Here is a 20,437-nt window from a genome sequence, read left to right as displayed (position 1 = left end):
ACCTACCGTAAAGCCAAACTGGTAGTTTGGCATTTTGCATCAGTTTCTAACATTCAGCAATATAAGCATTTCAAAAAGCTTACATAAAACTGGCGACACAGTAATTGGGCGATAAGAGGAGTATATATTAGCTGGCTTCCCTTTTTTCAGGATGGGCGTAAGTTGTCCTCTACAGAAAACATCGGGCACAATACCGACTACGAATATGATCTGGTACAATAATGCTAACATTTCATATAAAAGACGAGTACCATTCACAAGATGAAGTGCACACAAACCGTCAACTCCGCACGATTTTTTCTTTTCAACTTAAAGACTTTTGCAGTTGCATCTGAAACAGTTACGGTAAAGTCCGGAAGACTCGAATTTGATAGCACAGATTCAAGTTGCTCGATATATGGCCTTGCTACACTGGGATCTGGGGCACTAAATTCAATCGCATAGTAGGCTCACCAGTCGTTTGGGTTACAAGGCATGGACTTAGGCCTTTCTTCGCGGTCTCTCACGCGATCTTTCCATAGACAATTTGGATCGTTGATTATTCTCTCTGTATATTCATGTTTCACATTTTTTCCATGCTGCTTGAGGGCTTTCTCAAATTTATGTTTTGTGTGTTTACAGAGACAATTCAACACGCTGGATTTTGAGCGACCACCTTCCCTCTATACCAAAAACCAAAACTTAGCATTCAAATACACTTCCAGAAAGTAGTTGACCATTATCAATCCATAACCGCAGCCATAAGTTTGCTTTATTTTTAACAATTTTCAGTTTAGGGTCACAAAACCGTATTGGTTTTGTTGTGCTTCTTCTAACTCACTCCTGAGGGATGGCAACCTCCTCAGAACGTTTTAAACACCACACGATTTGGTTGTAGTACTATTTCAGTTCATAATTACTTCTTGTAGAGCAAACACTTAGCTGGAGTTAACGAAAGGGCACATGTAAAGAACCAAGGAGTATAGCTAGGGTTGAAATATATAGTGAAATATTAGCATTTTTCCAGTTACTTCAAACAGACCATTTAGAAGCAAGAGAATCTGCCTGGGCTGTAATATTTGTTCTAATTGAAAAAAAAGAGTGATAGTGGAAGGTGATCAATATCCTGCTCAACATTGTGATGAGTGTGATTCCTCAAGCTTTATGTCAGTTTTCATATCAAAAATAATTTTAAATTCGTAACTCTCCTATTGAGGAGAGTTTTATAAATTTTCACATGATTTGGAACATTTATTTAAAGAAGTCATATTCTTCTCATTATGAGGCATGTATGTAGGCTACTGATTAAAATGGTATTTCCAAGCCTTATAGCTAGAAAATGCTCGTCAGAAAAAGAAAATAATGGAGACAAAAAGATGAGCTTTTTTCTTATAATACATGCTAAAACCCCGGAAGGTCTTCCAAAAGTAAAAATAGCATATGTTATGAAAGCAAAGTGATTAGCACTTTGGTGAAGGAAATTAAAACTCATTCCTGTCAAAAGATGTTCCTGAAAGCATACAATGTAAAAACTTACTGTGCTGTTCATCAGTCGTAAGATCCTTGTTTTTTGTCCCATATACATTAAAGGACACTGCTGATAGTGATACAAACATTAATTAGTTTCTGGCAAATTACGACTTGCAATTGCTTTCAGTTTAGTACAGCTATATAGTGAAGCTATATGTGCAGCTATATGTATGCTTGTCTACAATGATAATCAGTTTTTCACGTACTGGACGTATACTAGTGATGGATTCATAACCATTTACCTGATTTATCACAACTTTTCATTTTATTTTGTCTGAGAGAGTAGGGGGAAGGTTCGACACAACAATTGTAGCATGCGAGTCGGGAATTGCAGGCTCTGGCTGTTGTGGGTAATTCAATTCATAAGCATCCATCTTTGACGCAACGACCTTTAGTAGTATTTTCACACGATTAACCTTTGTAGAATGCCTAAGGTAAGGCACATCAGGCAGAATGTGAACCGCGGTAAGAGACTTGATAACATAAATCGGAGTCGATTCCTCCTCAGTGTCTAATTTGTTTTATAAGGTCAAGAATATATTTTACATTATTTGTAAAAACTTTTGTGCCAATGCACCATGGGCAATTATTTTTAGGCACAACCTTCACACTAAATTCATTTTTTTTTCATTAGCAGTAACATCGCATTCAAAAAAGTCTATTGCGTGTCGGATAATAATATTGTCTTGAATTTCTTCTTCCTAGCTATTTCGCGAATAGTTCATTACAGGGTACTGCACCTATTCACAATTATCCATAGCTTGATGTCAGTAAAGTGTAAATTATCCAATTGGTTTATATAGGTGTAAATGGTATATTTGCAGTTGGAAGCAGGGTTGCCAACCTGAACACTTCGATTAAGCTTAAAGTTAACACTTATTTGAAACCAATCTGAAATTTAATGAAATCAGAGTCCAGAGATGTTCAGTTCACCAAAAAAACTCGTATACTGTCCAAATAGCAAGTTGATAGCTTGAATCTAGGCCAGGTCAATTTAATCCAAAACATAGTATTGCGAAATAACAGTCACTGAATTCTAGCTAGCTTCACAGAATTTAATCTAAAACAAAATATTGCGAAATGAGCTTCCTGAATTAAACTAAATTCACAGCACTGAATTAATGAATGCCACAACACGTCAAATCACTCTCACGGGCTCACTCATTGACTGGCTGTCACTCTCATACGCGCATACAGTCGTTTTCATAGTCCTATTGCAAGTAGTTACAGTCAAAAGAAGCTCTAACAGCATCAAAATTTGTAATCGAATTTATAGTCACAATTGGTTTCAGTTGCAAGAAATCTTAGTCGAAGGTATTCATCATATAAGGTAGTCACAGTTATAAATAGCGACAGTCACACAAAGCTGTGACAGTAAGTGGTCGAGGTCACATATAGTCGCATTCGCAAGTAGCGATAGTCAAGGTCGTAACCCCTAATAGTCGCATTCTCGAGTAAGTATATTCTGTCAAAAACAGTCTCAGTGACAGACGCGATTATTCCAAGTCGTCATCTTAAGTTTACACAGTCACAAGTTCTCGTAATAGCAACCCCATAGAGTCACAGCCACAATAAGTCATAGTCCTTTTACATATAGTTGGAGCGGAAGTTGCAAGTAGTCAAACTTGACAGTATTTACAAATAGTCATAGTCACAGTCTCAAATAGTCACTAGTTAATGTTATAGTGTAACAGTGTTCCTGTAAGTTCCAAGTTAATACCTTTAGCCACTTTTAGCTATTGCATAAACTAGGTGCTGGGCCTTTTCATGACTTATCAAACGGCTTTTGATAAACATTTTTTGATGAATAATGTGGTACAAAAAATGAAAATAACTTACAATTCTTACGCCGGGGGTATACAAGGCAGGGCAACTGGTTCCATTTTGAAAATTTGTGCCGAATAAATGGTCAAATTTCCAAATATATTTAAAGCTTCTTCTGTGCAAATGTTCGCATCTTATTTAAATATTCTTGGAAAATCATGAATAATCTTTGAGATTATAATCTCTTGAGGACAATTCTTATTTCTCTTTGAAGATGTATTTTGTAAATTATTATTTTTCTTTTCACAAAACTGAAGTCTTTTAATTTTTTTTCCATTTTTACAATGTGAGTTTTCATGTTTAGGATAACATGGTTTTTGCTCTGACAGAAAAGTATCTTTTCATTAACTTATTAATCATTTGAGAATAAGACTTACGCTCAAAGTTTACTGTTAGCACTATTAGAAAATTTCTTTAAGTCCCATAAAGTCCAATAAAGAAAAATATTTATTAGAAATAAAAGGAGAGCAAGCTGTACTTTTTAGTTTGGCGAGATAAACTTTGAAAAAATAAGTTAACAACTTTGTTTTAAATATAACTACTAAAATGATTCATTAGGCATAGCTTGAATTTTTTTTGTATTCTGAATTAATCTAAATTGGGAGAAAGATTAAGAGACTTATTAAGAAAATACTGATCAGTATTGACAGTGTTGACAAAATAAACTAAGATTATTTTGACTTTAAGAAATGGCATTAGTTAAGTCCTTAAGTTCCTGTGTTGCACAATGACAGTTCAAATAGAATTTTATTTTTAATGTTAATTCAAACTGTTAAATTCTGAAAATATAATTAAATGTTCCAGCTTGGTTAGCCTACTTTCCCTATTTAAACATGATTGTTTCTTCTAGAAAGCAGTCTTAAAGTTATTTTCTTAAGCTTATTTGTGGAAAAACCTCAGGTATAATACTTTTATTCAAGGGATATTTATGTATTCCTTGGAAAATTCATATTTCTGTATGTTGATATTACAAAGTAATGTTACTGTAGCAAAATAAACTCTATTTTTCCAGTAGTGAAAAAGGAACAGACCTATTTGTTTATTCAAATGGAGTTATGTGAGAAGCAAACACTTTATCACTGGCTGAATGACGAAAAGACTAGACAAAATGAGGGGTCTACGTTGAAAGGATTATATATATTTCAGCAGGTGGTTCAGGCAATTGATTACATTCACAATCGCGATATTATTCATAGAGATATAAAGGTAAAACATTTTCTTTTTCCTCCCACTTCTTTTTCAAATCTATATTTTCTGTTTCTGATCAAAGACTATTTATCATTGTCAGAACAAAGGCCTGCCTAAGTAAAGAAAATAAAAAAAAACATATTTTTTTTAACTGCAAGTGAGGAGCAACATTAAAACTTAAAACGAGCAGAAATTACCCCGTATATGAAAGGGGATGTTCCCTCCTCAACGCCCCGCTTTTTACGCTAAGGTTTGACTCTTTCTCTCAACGCTACTTTTTAAAACAGTAAAAACTTTAGCGTAAAGAGCAGGGCGTTGAAGAGGGAACAGCCCCTTTCATACACGGAGTAATTTCTGCTCGTTTTAAGCTTTAATATCGCTCCTTACTTTAAGTTAAAAAAAACTTGTTTTTTTTAATTTGACTTCTGAGCGCTTTTTAGTAAATCCATGTTTTGATTTTGGCTCTCGGCATATGAATAATTAAAGCGAAATTTGCATCTTTATTTGTTTGGTTAAATGGCTTTCCCATAGTTTTGATCGAATGATTTTGTGAAAAAATTAGGGGGGAGGACGGGCAGTTACCGACCAATTTTTTGGGGACTTTAATAGGCAACTAGAACTTTTAATTTTCTACGAACCTTTTCACTGGTAAAAGATATACGTAACTTACGAATTAGCTTACGTAACAAACTTCTATATTCATAAGCTTTTATTACGTATATGAGAGGGTTCGCCAACTTGTCAATACCTCCCTCTTTACACTAAAGCTTAAATTTCGTCCCCTGAATCACAAAGGCCGTAGAATAAATAGTTGAAATTACTAAAAACATCTTAGCGTAAAGAGTGAGATGTTAGGAGGAGGTGAACCCCGTATATGCGTAATATTTTCTCTTCGTTTTAAGTTTTAATGTTACTCCTTACTTTCAGTTGAAGAACTTTTTCATATTTTTTTTCATAGTTTTTTTTTAAATAATGTTAGAAAATGCGGCACCCCCTTCATGGAAATCTTCTTCCCCCAGGACAAATTCTTCCATGGAAAATTTCCCCCACATAGTTATAAGGTTTTTCAACCATGTTGAATAGAATGGCTATCTCAACCAAGGGGCCCTCCAATTTTTGTCACTTAAAAGGGGCACTAGAAATTTTCATTTCCGTTCAAATGAGCCCTCTCACAAAATTCTAGGACCACTGAGTGGATACGATCACCCCTGGGAAAAATAAAAAAACAAATAAACACGTACAAAATTCTACATTATTGTAGATAGGAGCATGGAACTTGTACAATACGGTTCTCTGATAAGCTGAATTTGATGGTGTTATTTTCGTTCAGATTCTATGACTTTTAGGGGGTGTTTCCTCCTATTCTCTAAAATAGGGCAAATTTTCTCACGCTCGTAAATTTTGATGGGTAGAAATAAACTTGATGAAACTTATATATTAAAAATTAGCATTAAAATGCAATTCTTTTGATGTAACTATTGGTATCAAAATTCAATTTTTTAGAGTTTTGGTTACTATTGAGCCGGGTCGCTCCTTACTACAGTGAAATTTCAAGAACAGCGAAAATTCACAGAATTATGAGGAAGAGTACTCAACTAGATAAAAATAAACTATATTTGTACAAGTTGTCAAAAAGATACAAGGTTAAAATTTTCAGAGACTAGTCAGCAAATGATGAAATAAGTTATAAAACATAATGTGCATACAAGCAGTCAAAAGGAAGCATCTATAATATTGAAGGGAGGAGGTATATTTAATTCGATTGATAAATATAACACCTATTGATGTTTATTATGAATTTGCCTAAAACCCCTTCACCAACTTAATTGGGTCATAGGATAACCAAAAGCCGGCTTAGACAATGTAATTTACTATTATTGACCAGAGCCTCTGATCAAAACTTGTTATACACTTATATTCAACAAAAAATAACCTATGGACTTAGTCTTTCTAGATCTGTGGTTCTTGATCAACTTACTATAAACACAACTATAAACAAATAACAAACAAAATTAAAATTACTTTGTAAGTCGGGATGCCCACCGATATTGTGACAGATAAAATTAATCAGTCAAAATACACCTCAGTATCAGTTCCCTAGGTCTTGACATTACATTTTGGTATAATACTAATACTACTACTACTAATAACTCACTGCAGCACAAAGCCGCCTGAGGCAAACACAGCTACGCACGCTCCTCCTCCAACCTAATCTATTTAAAGCCTCTCTCTTTACACCCTCCCAGGAAGTTCCCATTTCCCTTAAATCTTTATTTATGACATCCTCCCAACCCAGACAAGGACGACCTGCTTTCCGTGTAGCCCAAGACGGTTGGCCAAAAAGGACAATCTTCGGTAATCTGTCATCCTTCATCCGTAAAACTTGGCCTAGCCATCTCAACCTTTCTTTCATTATAGCCCCAGAAAGTGGGATTGAACCACATTTTTCGTACAACCTACTGTTTGAAATACGGTCAATCAGCCTGGTACCCAGAACAATCCGTAGGCAATTTCTCTGGAAAACATCTAGTAAATTTTCATCTGCTTTTCGGAGTGCCCATGCTTCGGAGCCATATTTGACCACTGTCATCACTGCAGTTTTCAATATTCTAATCTTGGTTTGTAGACTTATCTTTCTATTCTTCCAAACTTTTTTTAAGAGTGAAAAAACACCCTGAGCCTTAGCTATTCTACTTTTAACATCTTCACTGTTCCCACCATCTTTACTAATAATACTACCAAGGTAACTGAAGCTCCTAACATGATCAATCTTTTCGTTACCTAATGTCACCTGTTCATCTTAACTTATTCCTAGCCTTAGTGACTTAGTCTTCTTAACATTAATTTTCAAGCCTATTTTAGCATCTTAAACTCGTGAAACCTCTAAAAATTCACTCATTTCGCTCACATTTTTATCTAATATGCTTAAATCATCAGCATAATCTAAGTCCAGGAGCGTTCTTCCTTCCCATTTGATTCCATGGTCTACAATTGCCTTTCCTTTGCTCCTTAAGACGAAGTCCATCAAAATGATCCATATAAAGGGGGATAGAACACAACCCTGCTTAACTCCTGATTTAATACAAAACCAGTTGCTAACCTCATTTCCTACCTTAACCGCAGCAGTATTATTTTCGTACATAGCGCAAATCACTTTAATGTATTTTTCTGGTATACCATATAACGATAAGACCTTTGTTAACGCTGTTCCATCAACAGAATCAAAAGCTTGCTCATAACCGATAAAACTGAGGACCAAAGGTGTTTGACAACGATGGGACTTCTCAATTATTAACCTAAGAGTGAAAGCATGGTCGACACATTCTCTCTCTTTTCTAAAACCGCATTGTTCTTCCCTTAAAACTTTGTCTACAGCATGTCTCAGTCTAAAAAGTATCATATTACTCAGTAATTTGTCCCCTACAGAGACCAGACTAATGCCTCAATAATTACGACATTCACTCTTGTCACCTTTCTTATACAGTGGTTTAATTAAGGTTTTCCTAAAATCATTGGGTACTTCCCCTTTTCCAAAAATCATGTTCATAATCTTCAGTAGCTTATTCCTAACCTCAGAGCTACCATATTTAAGAAACTCATTAACCATACTATCGGCACCTGGGGCCTTATTATTTTTTAATGCTTTTAGTACTGTTGCTAATTCTTCCTCACTAAACAAATCTTCCTTCACATCCAAGGTATCGCAAACTTTTCCATTTTCATCTATATCTTTTCCCGTAACTGTATCTCGGTTTAGCACATTCTCAAAATTGTCCAGCCATCTTTCTTTAACTTTTTCCTTATCACTAATTGTGGCCCCATTTCTTTCTTTAACTGGGACTAGTCCGGATTGGCTACTCCCTTACAATTTATTAACATGCCAGTATAATATTTTACTATTATGCCGTCTAGCCGCATCTTCCAGATCCTCAGCAATTTTATCCATCGCCTCCACTTCACATCTCCTTAGTTGATATTTTAATGCTTTCTCCACTTTCTTTACATTCCTTTTGTTTTCATACGACCTATCACTCAGATAATTCTTATACAAACCCCTTCTACTCTCTATTAAACCTAAAGCTTTTTCACTAATATTCTTAGTTGCAGTCTTAGCACTCTTCCCTAGGACACCATCAGCAACTTCACAAATTGTTTTTCTGAAATCATTCCATCGATCTTCCACATTGTCAAATTTTAAACTCTCAAGTTTAATACTCAACTGTTCCTGGAATTTTTTTTCTCAAAATTTCATCCTGAAGTCTACCAACATCATAACTTTCTGGGAGTGAGTTACCATTCCGAAATTTCAGCTTTAAATTAACCTTAGACACTACTAGATGGTGATCTTCACTTTTAACATCAATAACGGCACTCCTATTCACGCTTGTATCTTGCATTGATCCTGCTAGTCTTCTGTTTACAATAATATAATCAATAAGGTTTGCTGTCTTACCATCACGTGAATAACATGTCAACTTATGGGCCATTTTGTGACCAAACACCGTATTGGTTATAACTAGGTTGTTATACCTACAAAATTGCAAAAGCCTATAGCCATTACTGTTTTTTTTCCTACACCAAATTTACCTAGGCTAGGATATCATCTATCCCTATTTCTACCAGCCAGGGCATTAAAATCTCCTAGCAAAAACACCATATTTCTACCTGGTACCCTGTCTATTTGCTCCTGTAACTGTAAGTAAAATTCATCTGAGTCACAAGTATTTCCATCAGTTGGTTCAATGGGGGCATATACTGCTTTAATTGATACCCTAAACATTTTAGTCATAAAATCAGCAATTAGTATTCTATTATTAATACCTTCCCAGCCTAAATAAGACTTAGTAGCTTCCTTATTCATCATGAGCCCTACTCTCTGTCTATGTACCCCATCCTTCCTGCCTGAGTAAACAAATTCTATGTCACCTAATTTCATGCTTCCTACCCCTGGGATATGAGTTTCTGAAACTCCTAATAAATCCAGTTCAAACCGTCTGAATTCGTCAGTCAAAATGCCGATGCGATAGTCATTTTTTAACGTCGTAACATTCCAAGTTCCAATTTTCATGCTCTTTAAATCTTTGAAATTATTTTGGCCTCAAGAAAAGCAGTGATCCCGGATACCAGTGCAGGTGGGGACCAACATATCTTCTCAAGTCTACACCGAAGCGCTTAAGCCAGCTTAGAACTGGACAGCAAGAAGTCCCTGGGACCTCCAGTAAGTTGGAGGCTTTGCGCAATCCTGGGCCCATCTTGGTCACAACATGGTTTTCAGCACTTGGCGATGCTCTTCTATCAACAAGAGTCTAAATCCCGCACAGACAGTCCCAAGCCTATTACCTCCGACTCAATATATATTCATGCCTACAAATATTATGCTACTACGGGGAGGCCGCCCATAGTAGATAAATTAGCTAGGAAGAGGTTTTTCAGCCCGAAAACGCCCATCAAAACAAACCAAGCCCCAAAAAAATATCCAATAATCAGAATCCCGTACGAGTGCTGTGTTGTTTACTAGTGTTGTTTACTGTGTTGTTGTTTTGGTATAATGGTTTGAATTAATGTACAAGCTGAGTTATTATTATTATTATACGTAGAGAAAAAAAATTAATGACTTTATGGAGTGTGAATGAGCACAATTTATATGCAGAAAAACATTGCATGTATCCAATAATTTAGGTCGCAGCTTCAACAATTCCCACAAAAGATAAATGGCCACTACAACAGACCACTGGTCAGACAAACAGGTAACAAAAATACAAACTTCAAGATCTCCAATAGCTTTCTTGTTTTCTATCGCTGGCCAGAGTCCATGGCATCAAAAAACATCTTCATAAAGGGCTAGGCTGCAAACCAGCATTTCTCCTATTTCAAATAACATACACAATTAGCTGCATACCCATCACAACCAGATTATGGATTTAAGGATGCAATTCTCGAGATATGTTCAAAATAGTATTAACAATAGTATTATGTAATTTTCAGGATTTACATAAGGAAGGGACTCGTATGCAAATCCGAAAATGTGAGACTAAAAAGGGGCAAAGTTTTTTTGTGGTTTCGGATCATCATGTATAAGGAACATGTTGCATGAGGACACAAAGTCTTCTCTCACAGTCTCAAGTTTAATTTTTTGCAAAATGGAAAACAGAGCATGTTATATGTGAGGTGTCACAAGAAATTGAACCAATTAGTCTCTTAGCCTCCAAGAATGTAAAAAAAATCCACCTCAGAAGTAAAACACGATTTGACAAATATACCGTTTAAAATTACTCTTAAAAAAAGATTCCAAGCATGGTCGGGATAATTTAGTGGCAGATGTGGGGTAGAAATTACAATGAAGTATCGAGTGACTTATTCTGGATCCCAACCTATGGGACAGTCATAAAGGGAGTAAATGTTGATATTAGTATGTGATGAGAATGCAGCGTGGGGCTAAAAGGTAAAGGTTTGCGGGCATAAATAGTGACTGGGGATGAGAAACAGATCTCCTAGAGATTATAGTTTGAAAAAGCCGTCCTCAGAGGGGTAATGACAACTAGCCTAACAGTTGAGGGAATTGACTATTATTACCGACCTCGTGAAGCAACTCATCACCAACACCAAGCGGGACTAAGTGTCTTACAAATTGATAGGACCCATTTCAAACTTTTGATGTCTGTCAATTACACCAAATCTCCTCCACAAGTTCTTTTTATCCATTATTGACATCCAAAGGACCCTTATAATATTTTAATCGGCTTCCCTACGAGTTTCTCTTATCTCCTCTACTTTTTCTCCAGCTATTGTGAATAATATAGAGGTGTATATTTTCTGTTGTCCAGGGTTTATTTTTCTTTTAGTGAAACATCCCTGCCAATAATTTCCAACTGTAATTTATCATCCCTGTTTTGCACCTCTTTGTAGGATTGATACTGATGAACTCTTTGTAGGATGATAAGTATATTCATTTATATAAACTTTTCAAAGCAATATATGCTTCGGTAAACGATTAAATTTAATCTAATTCAATAGATACATCCCAGATAAGCTTTTGAATATTAAGGGCAATGGTTGTGACAATTTTGTTCTCCCGTAGTATTCGAACCTTTAAATATTTTGAACGATATGGTTTAACCGCTCTGACCACTTCCATGAAAACTTGTAGGTGATTTTAAATGGCATCTATAGCATTTTTGGAGCATATCATTTTCTAACATATATAGCTGAGTAATATTTCAAACTAGTCTCCTCAATACTTCCTTATTGTCATAATTTTAACACTAGGCAATTCAATTAAAATTTTTGCTACAATTTATTTCAGAGTGAAAGTCTGTAACCGAGACAATACTTCATAAGTAAGTCTGTCTTTTGAGGTATATAAATCAGACGTTTTCTTCCTTAATAGGCATTTTCTTAGTTAAGTAATATAAGCAAAATCTCAACAGAATACTACAATAGGCACAATATTTGTCTTTAAAGTAATGTAATTAATTTATTTGGTTAATGTAATAGTTGCCATAAACAGAAATGTTGACACCTAATGTGATCCGTAACAGATTTGGGAACTGGATGTCAATTGGAAATGTTCTCGTAATGTTTAGTGTATAGTGAAATACAATAAATATACTACGTAGGCTCAAGTGGTCAAAAGGAAGAATCTCCAATATTAAATAGCTGGACCAATCAGGGGAAAGATGAAATCAGTGAGCCAATAATTCCCCCAATTTTAATTCCTAAATTTTTAAATCGCACTCTGAAATCATAAACAAATTAATTTGTAAGCTTTTCCTTCTCAACGCCCCGCTCTTTACGCTAAAGTTTTTTTTTACTGTTTTAACATGTAGAGTTAAGAGAAAGAGTCAAACTTTAGCGTAAAGAGCGGGGTGTTGAGAAGGAAAAGCCCCTTTCATATACGGAGTAATTTCTGTTCGTTTTAAGTTTTAATGTCGCTCCTTACTTTCATTTAAAAAACTTGTTTTTTTTATTTAATTAGCTTTAAGAAATTGCATCTAATCATTTTATTCTCTTTAGTTTGAATGAGCTTATATTCTCATTTCATTCTTTTCGCCAGTCCTGGTTGAACTTCGTTGAAGTAAGGATGCTAGGGCTATTTTTCTTAAAAAAAGTTTTAAAAAGTGTTTTTAATTATTCAGTTTTTATATACATTTTAAGTAAGTTATTTATATATATTATATATATATATATATATATATATATATATATATATATATATATATATATATATATATATATATATATATATATATATATATATATATATATATATATATATATATATAGTGTCCTTCTTATTCTTGTATTGTGCTGAAAACGGCCCTTGGACATAGGGCCGAAACATCTACAGAAATAATTTCCACTGTCTTGAGAAAAAAAATTCCCTATTGTCTCTACTTTGTATTTGTTTGCTGGTTAAATATGTTTCATTGAGTTTAGTCTAGCCCATCAAAAGTTGCCGAGCCTGAGAATATTTGTCCAATTGTCAAAAAAAGGGGAAACACCCCTGAACAGACATAAAATCTTAAGGAAAATCACACCAGTAGGTTTAGTGTACTAAAGAACCCTACTGTAGAGGCTTCAAGTTCATATCTCCCAAAATGGGAAATTTTGCATTTTTCAGCCATAAGAGAGATCACGAATGCTTATTTGTTTTATTTTTTTCCCCAGGGGTTATCGTATTGACCCAGTGGTCCTGCAATGTTGTGAGAGGCTAATTCAAACAGAAACTAAAAGTTCTCGTGCCCTTTTAGTGACAAAAGAATAACAACAACTAAGCTCCCTCCCAAGATCATTTTTTTCCAAAGTCAACGGATCTAAATTTTGCAATAGCCTTTTTGATCAGCATAGTCGAAAAATCCTAGTAACTATGTCTGACAGTGTCCCTGGGGGGAAGGGCTGCAAGTTATGAACTTTGCCCTTTTTTACATATAGTATTTGTTATTGGGAAGTACACAGACGTTTTCAGTGAGGATTTTCTGGAGGGGGTTTGGGGAGGGGGCTACATGGGAGGATCTTTTCATGGAGGAAGAGAATTTTCATGAAAGGGGTGCTCTATTTTCCAGTATTATATAGGTAAACAATGAGAAATTAAATAAAAAACAAGTTTTTCAACTGATAGCAAGGAGCAACAATGAAACTTAAAACAATCAAAAATTATAATGTATGCGAAAGGGTTAGTTTCCTCCTCAATACCTCGCTCTTTACGCTAAAGTATTGTAAGTAATTTCAAAAGAGATATTTACTCTAATGAAACGCCCTTTGTGATTTAGGGGTCATTCCTAAAGAATTGGAACGAAATTTAAACTTTAGCTTTAAGATTGAGGTAATGACGAGGGAGTGAATCCCTTTCATACACGTAGGTACGTATGTATGTGTTTATTACATAAAAAAACTACCAAAATTTACTTGCAATCAGTAATATGCTGCTCAATTTAGAGACGTAAAATATCCCTGTTCAGCAGCAAAACTACAACAAATCAATGATAACTATTCATTCAAAATCAGAGAAGTACACAAAGAAAACAAAACAAAAACAGACGAAACATTATAAAATCTCTAAGCAGCCGTCTCTCATCATGAAAAAAAAAGAAAAAAAAGGATAAATTTTAAACCAATATAATTTACAATTCATTCAAAAAATATTTTTTATTCTTACTCTAAATAACATAAGATTTTCAGACCACCTATCACTCTCTTGAATTGAGTTCCAAATAACAAAACCTACATATTTAATCGTAAACCCAGATCGCGTTGTATGCCTGATTTCACTAGTCAGAGCCCTTAGTAGAATAATCATGATAATTTGAATTATATCGATAAAACCTGGTATACAAAAATTAAAATCTGCTGAGACTTAATAAAATCTATATTCAAAATATCTAAATCTTTAAAACAATCTCTAGTACTACCACACGTGAGATACTCACCCAAACTTCTAATTGCCTTATTCTGCATAATCTGTACCCTTTTCACATGACTAGAAAAATTGCTTGTATACAATGAACAACCATACACTAAAAAAGGATGGACAATTGAATAATAAATTGCTTTCAGGACATGTAGAGGAAAAAAAAATTATGAAATCTTCTTAAAATACCAACTCCACGAGCCAGTTTTGAAGATAAAACTTTGCAATGATGAATCCAACTAAAATTTACATCCAAATAAAATCCTAGATATCTACATTAAAAAACCTGACTAATGGAAACACCTTGTAAAAGAATACTATGACAAATATTTACAACTTTACCAATACGACTAAATATCATATAATTAGTCTTCTCAATATTCACTGCATCAAAACTATGCTTGTGAACTGAGATAAATTCTCCTGAGCTAAAATTAGTTGTCTCTGCTGCTTATCAGTGACTGTAACAACCTCGACAGTGATAGCATTTATGAAGCCATCATGTTAACCTGTGCCTTTAATCACGCGTTAATGGTCTGCCAAGTGCTCCGCATATCTCTTTTTTGTTAATTAAATTTTTCGGTGTAATATTTCTTTTTTTTTAGAAGGTCTTAACTTGTTCACTAAATTTCGTTGATAAACATATTCATTTTTACTTTCTTCAGATGAGTCATTTAAAATTTTGAAGAAGCAAACGTTGCGGGCATTTATAGCTTCAACAACTTCATCATCAATCCAGGGTTTTCGGGGGGATATCTCGTTCTTTTTTCCTAGTAAGTTTCAAGAGACAGGCAGACTCAAATATTGGAGTAATTATCTCAAGAAAGTTGTCGAGGGCATGCGAGGGATCCTGTTCTTCATACACTTTCTCCCACCATTTACACTTATTTGTTCACGGAACTCATGTAAATTTGCCGGCCGAAAATATCTTATAAGTTTACACCTAGTCTTTTCGTAAGTCGGGCTCCGTTGCTTTATCGTATATGTAACAGGAAGATAATTAGATCCCGGATGGATCGTGATATCACAATAAGAATCAGGAACTAAATTTGAAGGGAGAAACACATTATCAATAAGAGTAGCAGAATGTTCAGTTATTCTAGAAGGAAGGCGATTCATTGGAAAATAAACATGCGGTAACATCAAGTGAAAAAAACTCAAAATTATCCTGCTATTCAAACATAACAAATCAAAATTAAAATCACCCATGATTATGCATTCATTTTTTACAGACAGAAGTTTACATAAATAATCACCAAATAAATCAAGGAACTCAACCGAAGGAGTGCTAGGTGGTTTATAAACCAAACAAATTACTATCTTTTTATTCTCATCTAATACAATTTCCACAGAAAAAATTTCCACTTTACCTTCAATCCAAAGGCATAAATCATCCCTCTCTTCAAATTTTATTCCATTCGATTTCTCACCTTCGAAATCATTTGGTAGCCCGGAAAAATGTAAGACGAAAGACAGCTGTCCATAGACAAAAACGTTTCCCAAATACCTAATACATCAATAATACTAATCATAGCAGACAAAAAATTTACAATATCCTCAGACGATGACGTAACTTGGAAATTCCATTCAGACACACGAAAACTCTAATTTTCTTTCCGTACCGGGAAATCAAATGTTACACACTGACTTTTTCTTACTGGCTTAGGGCATTTTACAACACTATCTTGAGCAATTTTACATTCTAAAATTTCATTAGCATCTAAAGCACAATTTTCTAATTCATTCAACCGATCCTTCAGGTGTAACGGCAAAACTTCCTTTTGGGGAAAAAAACTAAGAATAAAAAAAATAAAAATAATAATAAAAAAAAATAAAAGTACATAAAAACAATCTAAGCGACATCTTGCAACGACCATTGGCGACGAGGGAAAGCATCATTCGCAAGGCGTATGTCGACCTTGATGAGACCACACTTGTTTATTACCGTATTTTTCACATACTTGGTTCACAATGTCCCGTCTCTGCTTTGTTAAGTTTTCAGATACAAATATACCAGTGCGCACTAGCTTCGACTTAAACTTAAAAACCTTCGGAGCAATTTCTTTTGACCTGAATTTGACTGGGACCGGAGCTGTGGCATCTTGACGAGTTGTAAAACTGTTTAGTTTAAATCTTCTCACTTCCACAATATCACCATCAGATTCTCCAAATATTTCCATTTTATTGCGAATCACACCCCCGATTACAGACTTTAAGTCACTATTTGGAGGCTGTTTGATACCGTTGAAAAGAAGACTGTCTAGCCTTAAGTCTGATCATACATATCTAGTTTCTGCTCTGCATTCTTAACTCTCTCCTAAAGAAATATTATTTTATTTCTTAGAAATTTCACCTCGTTACTGAGGGCTAGGAATTTCGGTTCAAACTCAACAATCAATGCTGAATAAACCACACTGACGATAGTTGAACTCCGAGCTTTTATGGCATTCAAAGTGTCACTGGATAGAGACTGCCTACCAGCAGCAGTAGCCACTAGTTTGTCATCCAGCTTCTCGTCTATTTTCTTAGCAAGATTTTCTATCGCACTTTGGATTTCCTGTTCTGTCGCGGAAATGCGAGTAATAATACCCGACGATCCCGCTATAGTTTTTTGCCCAGGAATCGGAATTTGAGTTTGTAGCTTCTCTTTGCAAAGTTCTATATAAATGTTCGGTTGATAAATAAAATCCTCAAATGCTCCCTTTTCACCCTTGCTAGTAGATTTCATAGCTTCAGCCTTATTTGCCTCAGACTGCATAAGCTGTGACTCGAGAACAAACTGGGTGTCATGTGACCCGTATCAAAAAACCAGATACTTAAAGGTTTTTGACATCTAGTTTGCAGTCTTTGGATCCAAAACCTCAATAATACGAAATGGCCAATCGGGGAATTCTTGAAACTTTGCTAGAGCCAGATCATGAATACTAAATTTAGCCATTATCTGTAGCTCAAATTTATCAAAAGTAATTTACAACAGTTGCCAAAAAACTCGTACCTGTTAGTAGGGCAGGCCCAAGTTAGCAGGGGCAATCACCGTTTGACAGGTGGCCCAGTGAAACACAGGACCTGCTAATTGATTTCTTCACCGTACTCTTAAGAAATATCCAAATATCCGAATATCCAAAATACTCATGCCAATAATCACACGTCACTAATTATCAAAGCTAGCGAAATACGACTGCATTGAATGAATGCTAGATGCGAACGTAATAATAATATACAAACATAGAAGTTCGTTACCTAATTTAATTCGTAAGTTAGGTATATTTATTACCAATAAAAACGTTCTTAGATAAAATAAAAGCTGTAGTGGCCTTTTTAACCAACCATAAAAATTAGAGGACAACTATGCCCCTCCCCTGCCCCTTTTTTTCTATAACATGTCCGATTAAAATTTTTAAAAAGCCATTTATCCAAAAATGTTAAATTAATATGCAAAATTCTTTTTAATTATCCATGTACGGTGATACAAAATCAAAACCTGCATTAATTCAAAATGTTCAGAAGTTAAATAAAAAAAGAACAACTTTTTTTCTAACTGAATGTAAGGAATGACATTGAAACTTGAAAAGAGCAGAAATTGCTCCTTATATGGAAGGGCTATCCCCTCCTCAGCACCCCACTCTTTACGCCAAAGTTGGACTCCTACTCGCAACTCTACTTTTTAAGATATTAAAAAACTTTAGCATAAAGAGCGAGGCACTTAGGAGGGGACAGCCCCTTTTCTATGTAGAATGATTTCTGTTCGTTTTAAGGTTTAATGTCGCTCTTTACTTTCAGTAAAAAAAAATTAATTAATGAGATGTAGAGTCCAGCTTTATACTTCTCTTTTTTGTGGTAGATTTTTGTTGCGTCGGCCAAACTTTCCAGAAAATGTTGACCTTACCATGCACCCTATTATGTAATAACTTACAAATATTTTGAACGAGATTTTGTTGATATATGAATAATACTTAATGAGCGATTCGATCAATTCAATAAAACATTTTTTATACATAGACCTATTCCATTTTTGCTTCTTTGCGTATATTATCGTTTATTAGTACTTGCAATCTCAGAATCCACAGTCCACTAGACCGGAGGTCAGAATCTAATATAATAATTCCTGATCCTTTTAAGTTTTAATTTGCTCCTTACTTTCAATTGAAAAAACTTTTGTTTAAATTTTTGCTCGTTTTTAAATAATGCTGGGAAATCTGGTACCACCTTCTTGGGAAATTCCCTTCCCCCGTGAAAAATTTCTCAATGTAAAATCCTCGCACGTGGCTCCCTTCCCCAACCCCCACAAGAAAAAATCCCCTGAAAACGTCCGTATGCTTCCCAATAACCAAGTCTAGCCTATTACTAACACAAACAATGGACAATACTAAACAATGTGCACAGTTCATGACTTGTAGCTCTTTACCTTGGGAGTGTGGGGGATTAAGTCATATTCAAAGACACAGTTATTAGATTTGTCGACTGTGATGAAAAAAATGGCTATTTCAAAATTTTGATCGGGTGACTTTGGGAAAAAATGAGGTTGGGGGGAGCCTAGTGGCTCTCCAATCTTCTGTTCATTCAAAAGGACACTATAACTTTTAATGTCCTCTTGAATTAACCCTCGTGATATTCTAGGACCACTGTGTCGGTACGATCATTCCTGAAAATAAAAATAATAAACACACATCTGTGATATTTTTGCGGTAGATAATACAAAATTCAACATTTTTGAAGACAGTAACTTGAAACCGCTACAGTATGGTTCTCGTATAGCCTGAATTGATGGTGTGATTTTCATTTTGTGACTTTTGGGGGTTGTTTCACCCCTTTTCGAAAACAAGACAAATTTTGTCTGGCTTCTAACTTTGAATGGGTAACACTAAACTTAATGAAGCTTATATATATATGAACTCAACAGAAAAATCCATTTCTTGTCATGTATCTATTGGTATCGAAATTTGTGTTTGGAGTTACGGGTACCATTGAACCGGGTCGCTCCTTACCTACAGTTTGATAAGAAACATTTGTTTGATATAAATGTTAATAAAAAACTGTTTAATAAGAAACATTGAAGAGGAAGGGAAAATGACTAGCTTTGGAACCCCTAAAATAGGGCTTAAATTTCAATGTTATGATATGAAAATATGACGTAATATTACCCGTGTTCAAGAGCCAAATTACCAAATTTCCTATCGTAGCTGCTTAACTGACGCTAAGCAGGACTTATCTGAGGGCTAGGATTTATAAGTGCCAACTAAAAAGCAAAAAAAAATTGATTGACAACAGGCCCGTAAAGTGGGTGCTTTGGCTAATAGAGTTGATTTATATGATCTTTTCTGGTTGAACAACTAGTCTAATAGTTAATACGAGTTTCTTATCTTTTTAAGATTGTTATTTTATATTTGTTTGACTTAGCCAAAGAACATATTCTTTTCTGGAGCAGGATGTGTCAAACTTGGTGACTTTGGTTTTGCAAAAGAGATAGGTGATGAATCGTGTCAAGTTGGAACCATTCCGTATATGAGCCCAGGACAGGTAATAATTGCTAATAATTAATTTAGAACCAAAAAAAAAATTAAAGTTAATATCAAATATTGAACGTTGTGCGAGAAATCATATTGAATGGAGAATTGAAACCCAAAGACACATGCGAATTGTTCATTAAATTTCAATTTTAGGCTTAAAAATTTCCGCATCTATTCTGTATCCCACGAAATTCCTTAATTCATAAGTTGTAGCAAAAGTCACGTACTATTTATGAAAAACATTCTTACCAAGTCAGGATTAATAAAATCCGAACTGCAACATTAGTAATTTTCAGAAGATACTTTTAAATCATTTGAACAAATCTCAAATTAATCCTTTGCCAATCTTAAGCAAGATTTCGGGCCAAAATCCCTAAATCTTGAGTGATAAATTTAAACAAAATCTAATTTACAGTCTGTTGCAACATTTTGGTTATTGAGGCAGTGTGGGTCTATTCTTATGTAGAAAACCTATTTTAGGTTCAGGGTTCAAGGTTCAAGG

General features: G+C 34.7%; 1 protein-coding gene across 10 annotated transcripts in view; it reads left to right on the top strand.

Annotated features, from left to right (window-relative positions):
- The window catches only part of LOC136036875 (uncharacterized), a 148,529-nt gene that overhangs the window by 75,358 nt on the left and 52,734 nt on the right, over positions 1–20,437 (top strand). For 8 of the 10 annotated variants that reach the window (XM_065719214.1, XM_065719217.1, XM_065719209.1 and 5 more), the window contains exons 5-6: positions 4,346–4,539; positions 19,826–19,945. In XM_065719214.1, the coding sequence (XP_065575286.1) occupies positions 4,346–4,539; positions 19,826–19,945 (314 nt within the window). The remainder of the gene's footprint in view (positions 1–4,345; positions 4,540–19,825; positions 19,946–20,437) is intronic. The other 2 variants (XM_065719218.1, XM_065719210.1) reach the window with 1 other exon arrangement.

The sequence above is a fragment of the Artemia franciscana genome, chromosome 16, assembly GCF_032884065.1.
Source record: "Artemia franciscana chromosome 16, ASM3288406v1, whole genome shotgun sequence".
In the NCBI taxonomy this organism is placed as follows: domain Eukaryota; kingdom Metazoa; phylum Arthropoda; class Branchiopoda; order Anostraca; family Artemiidae; genus Artemia; species Artemia franciscana.
Note: the sequence above shows the minus strand (reverse complement) of the source record. Positions and strands in the feature narration are given on the sequence as shown.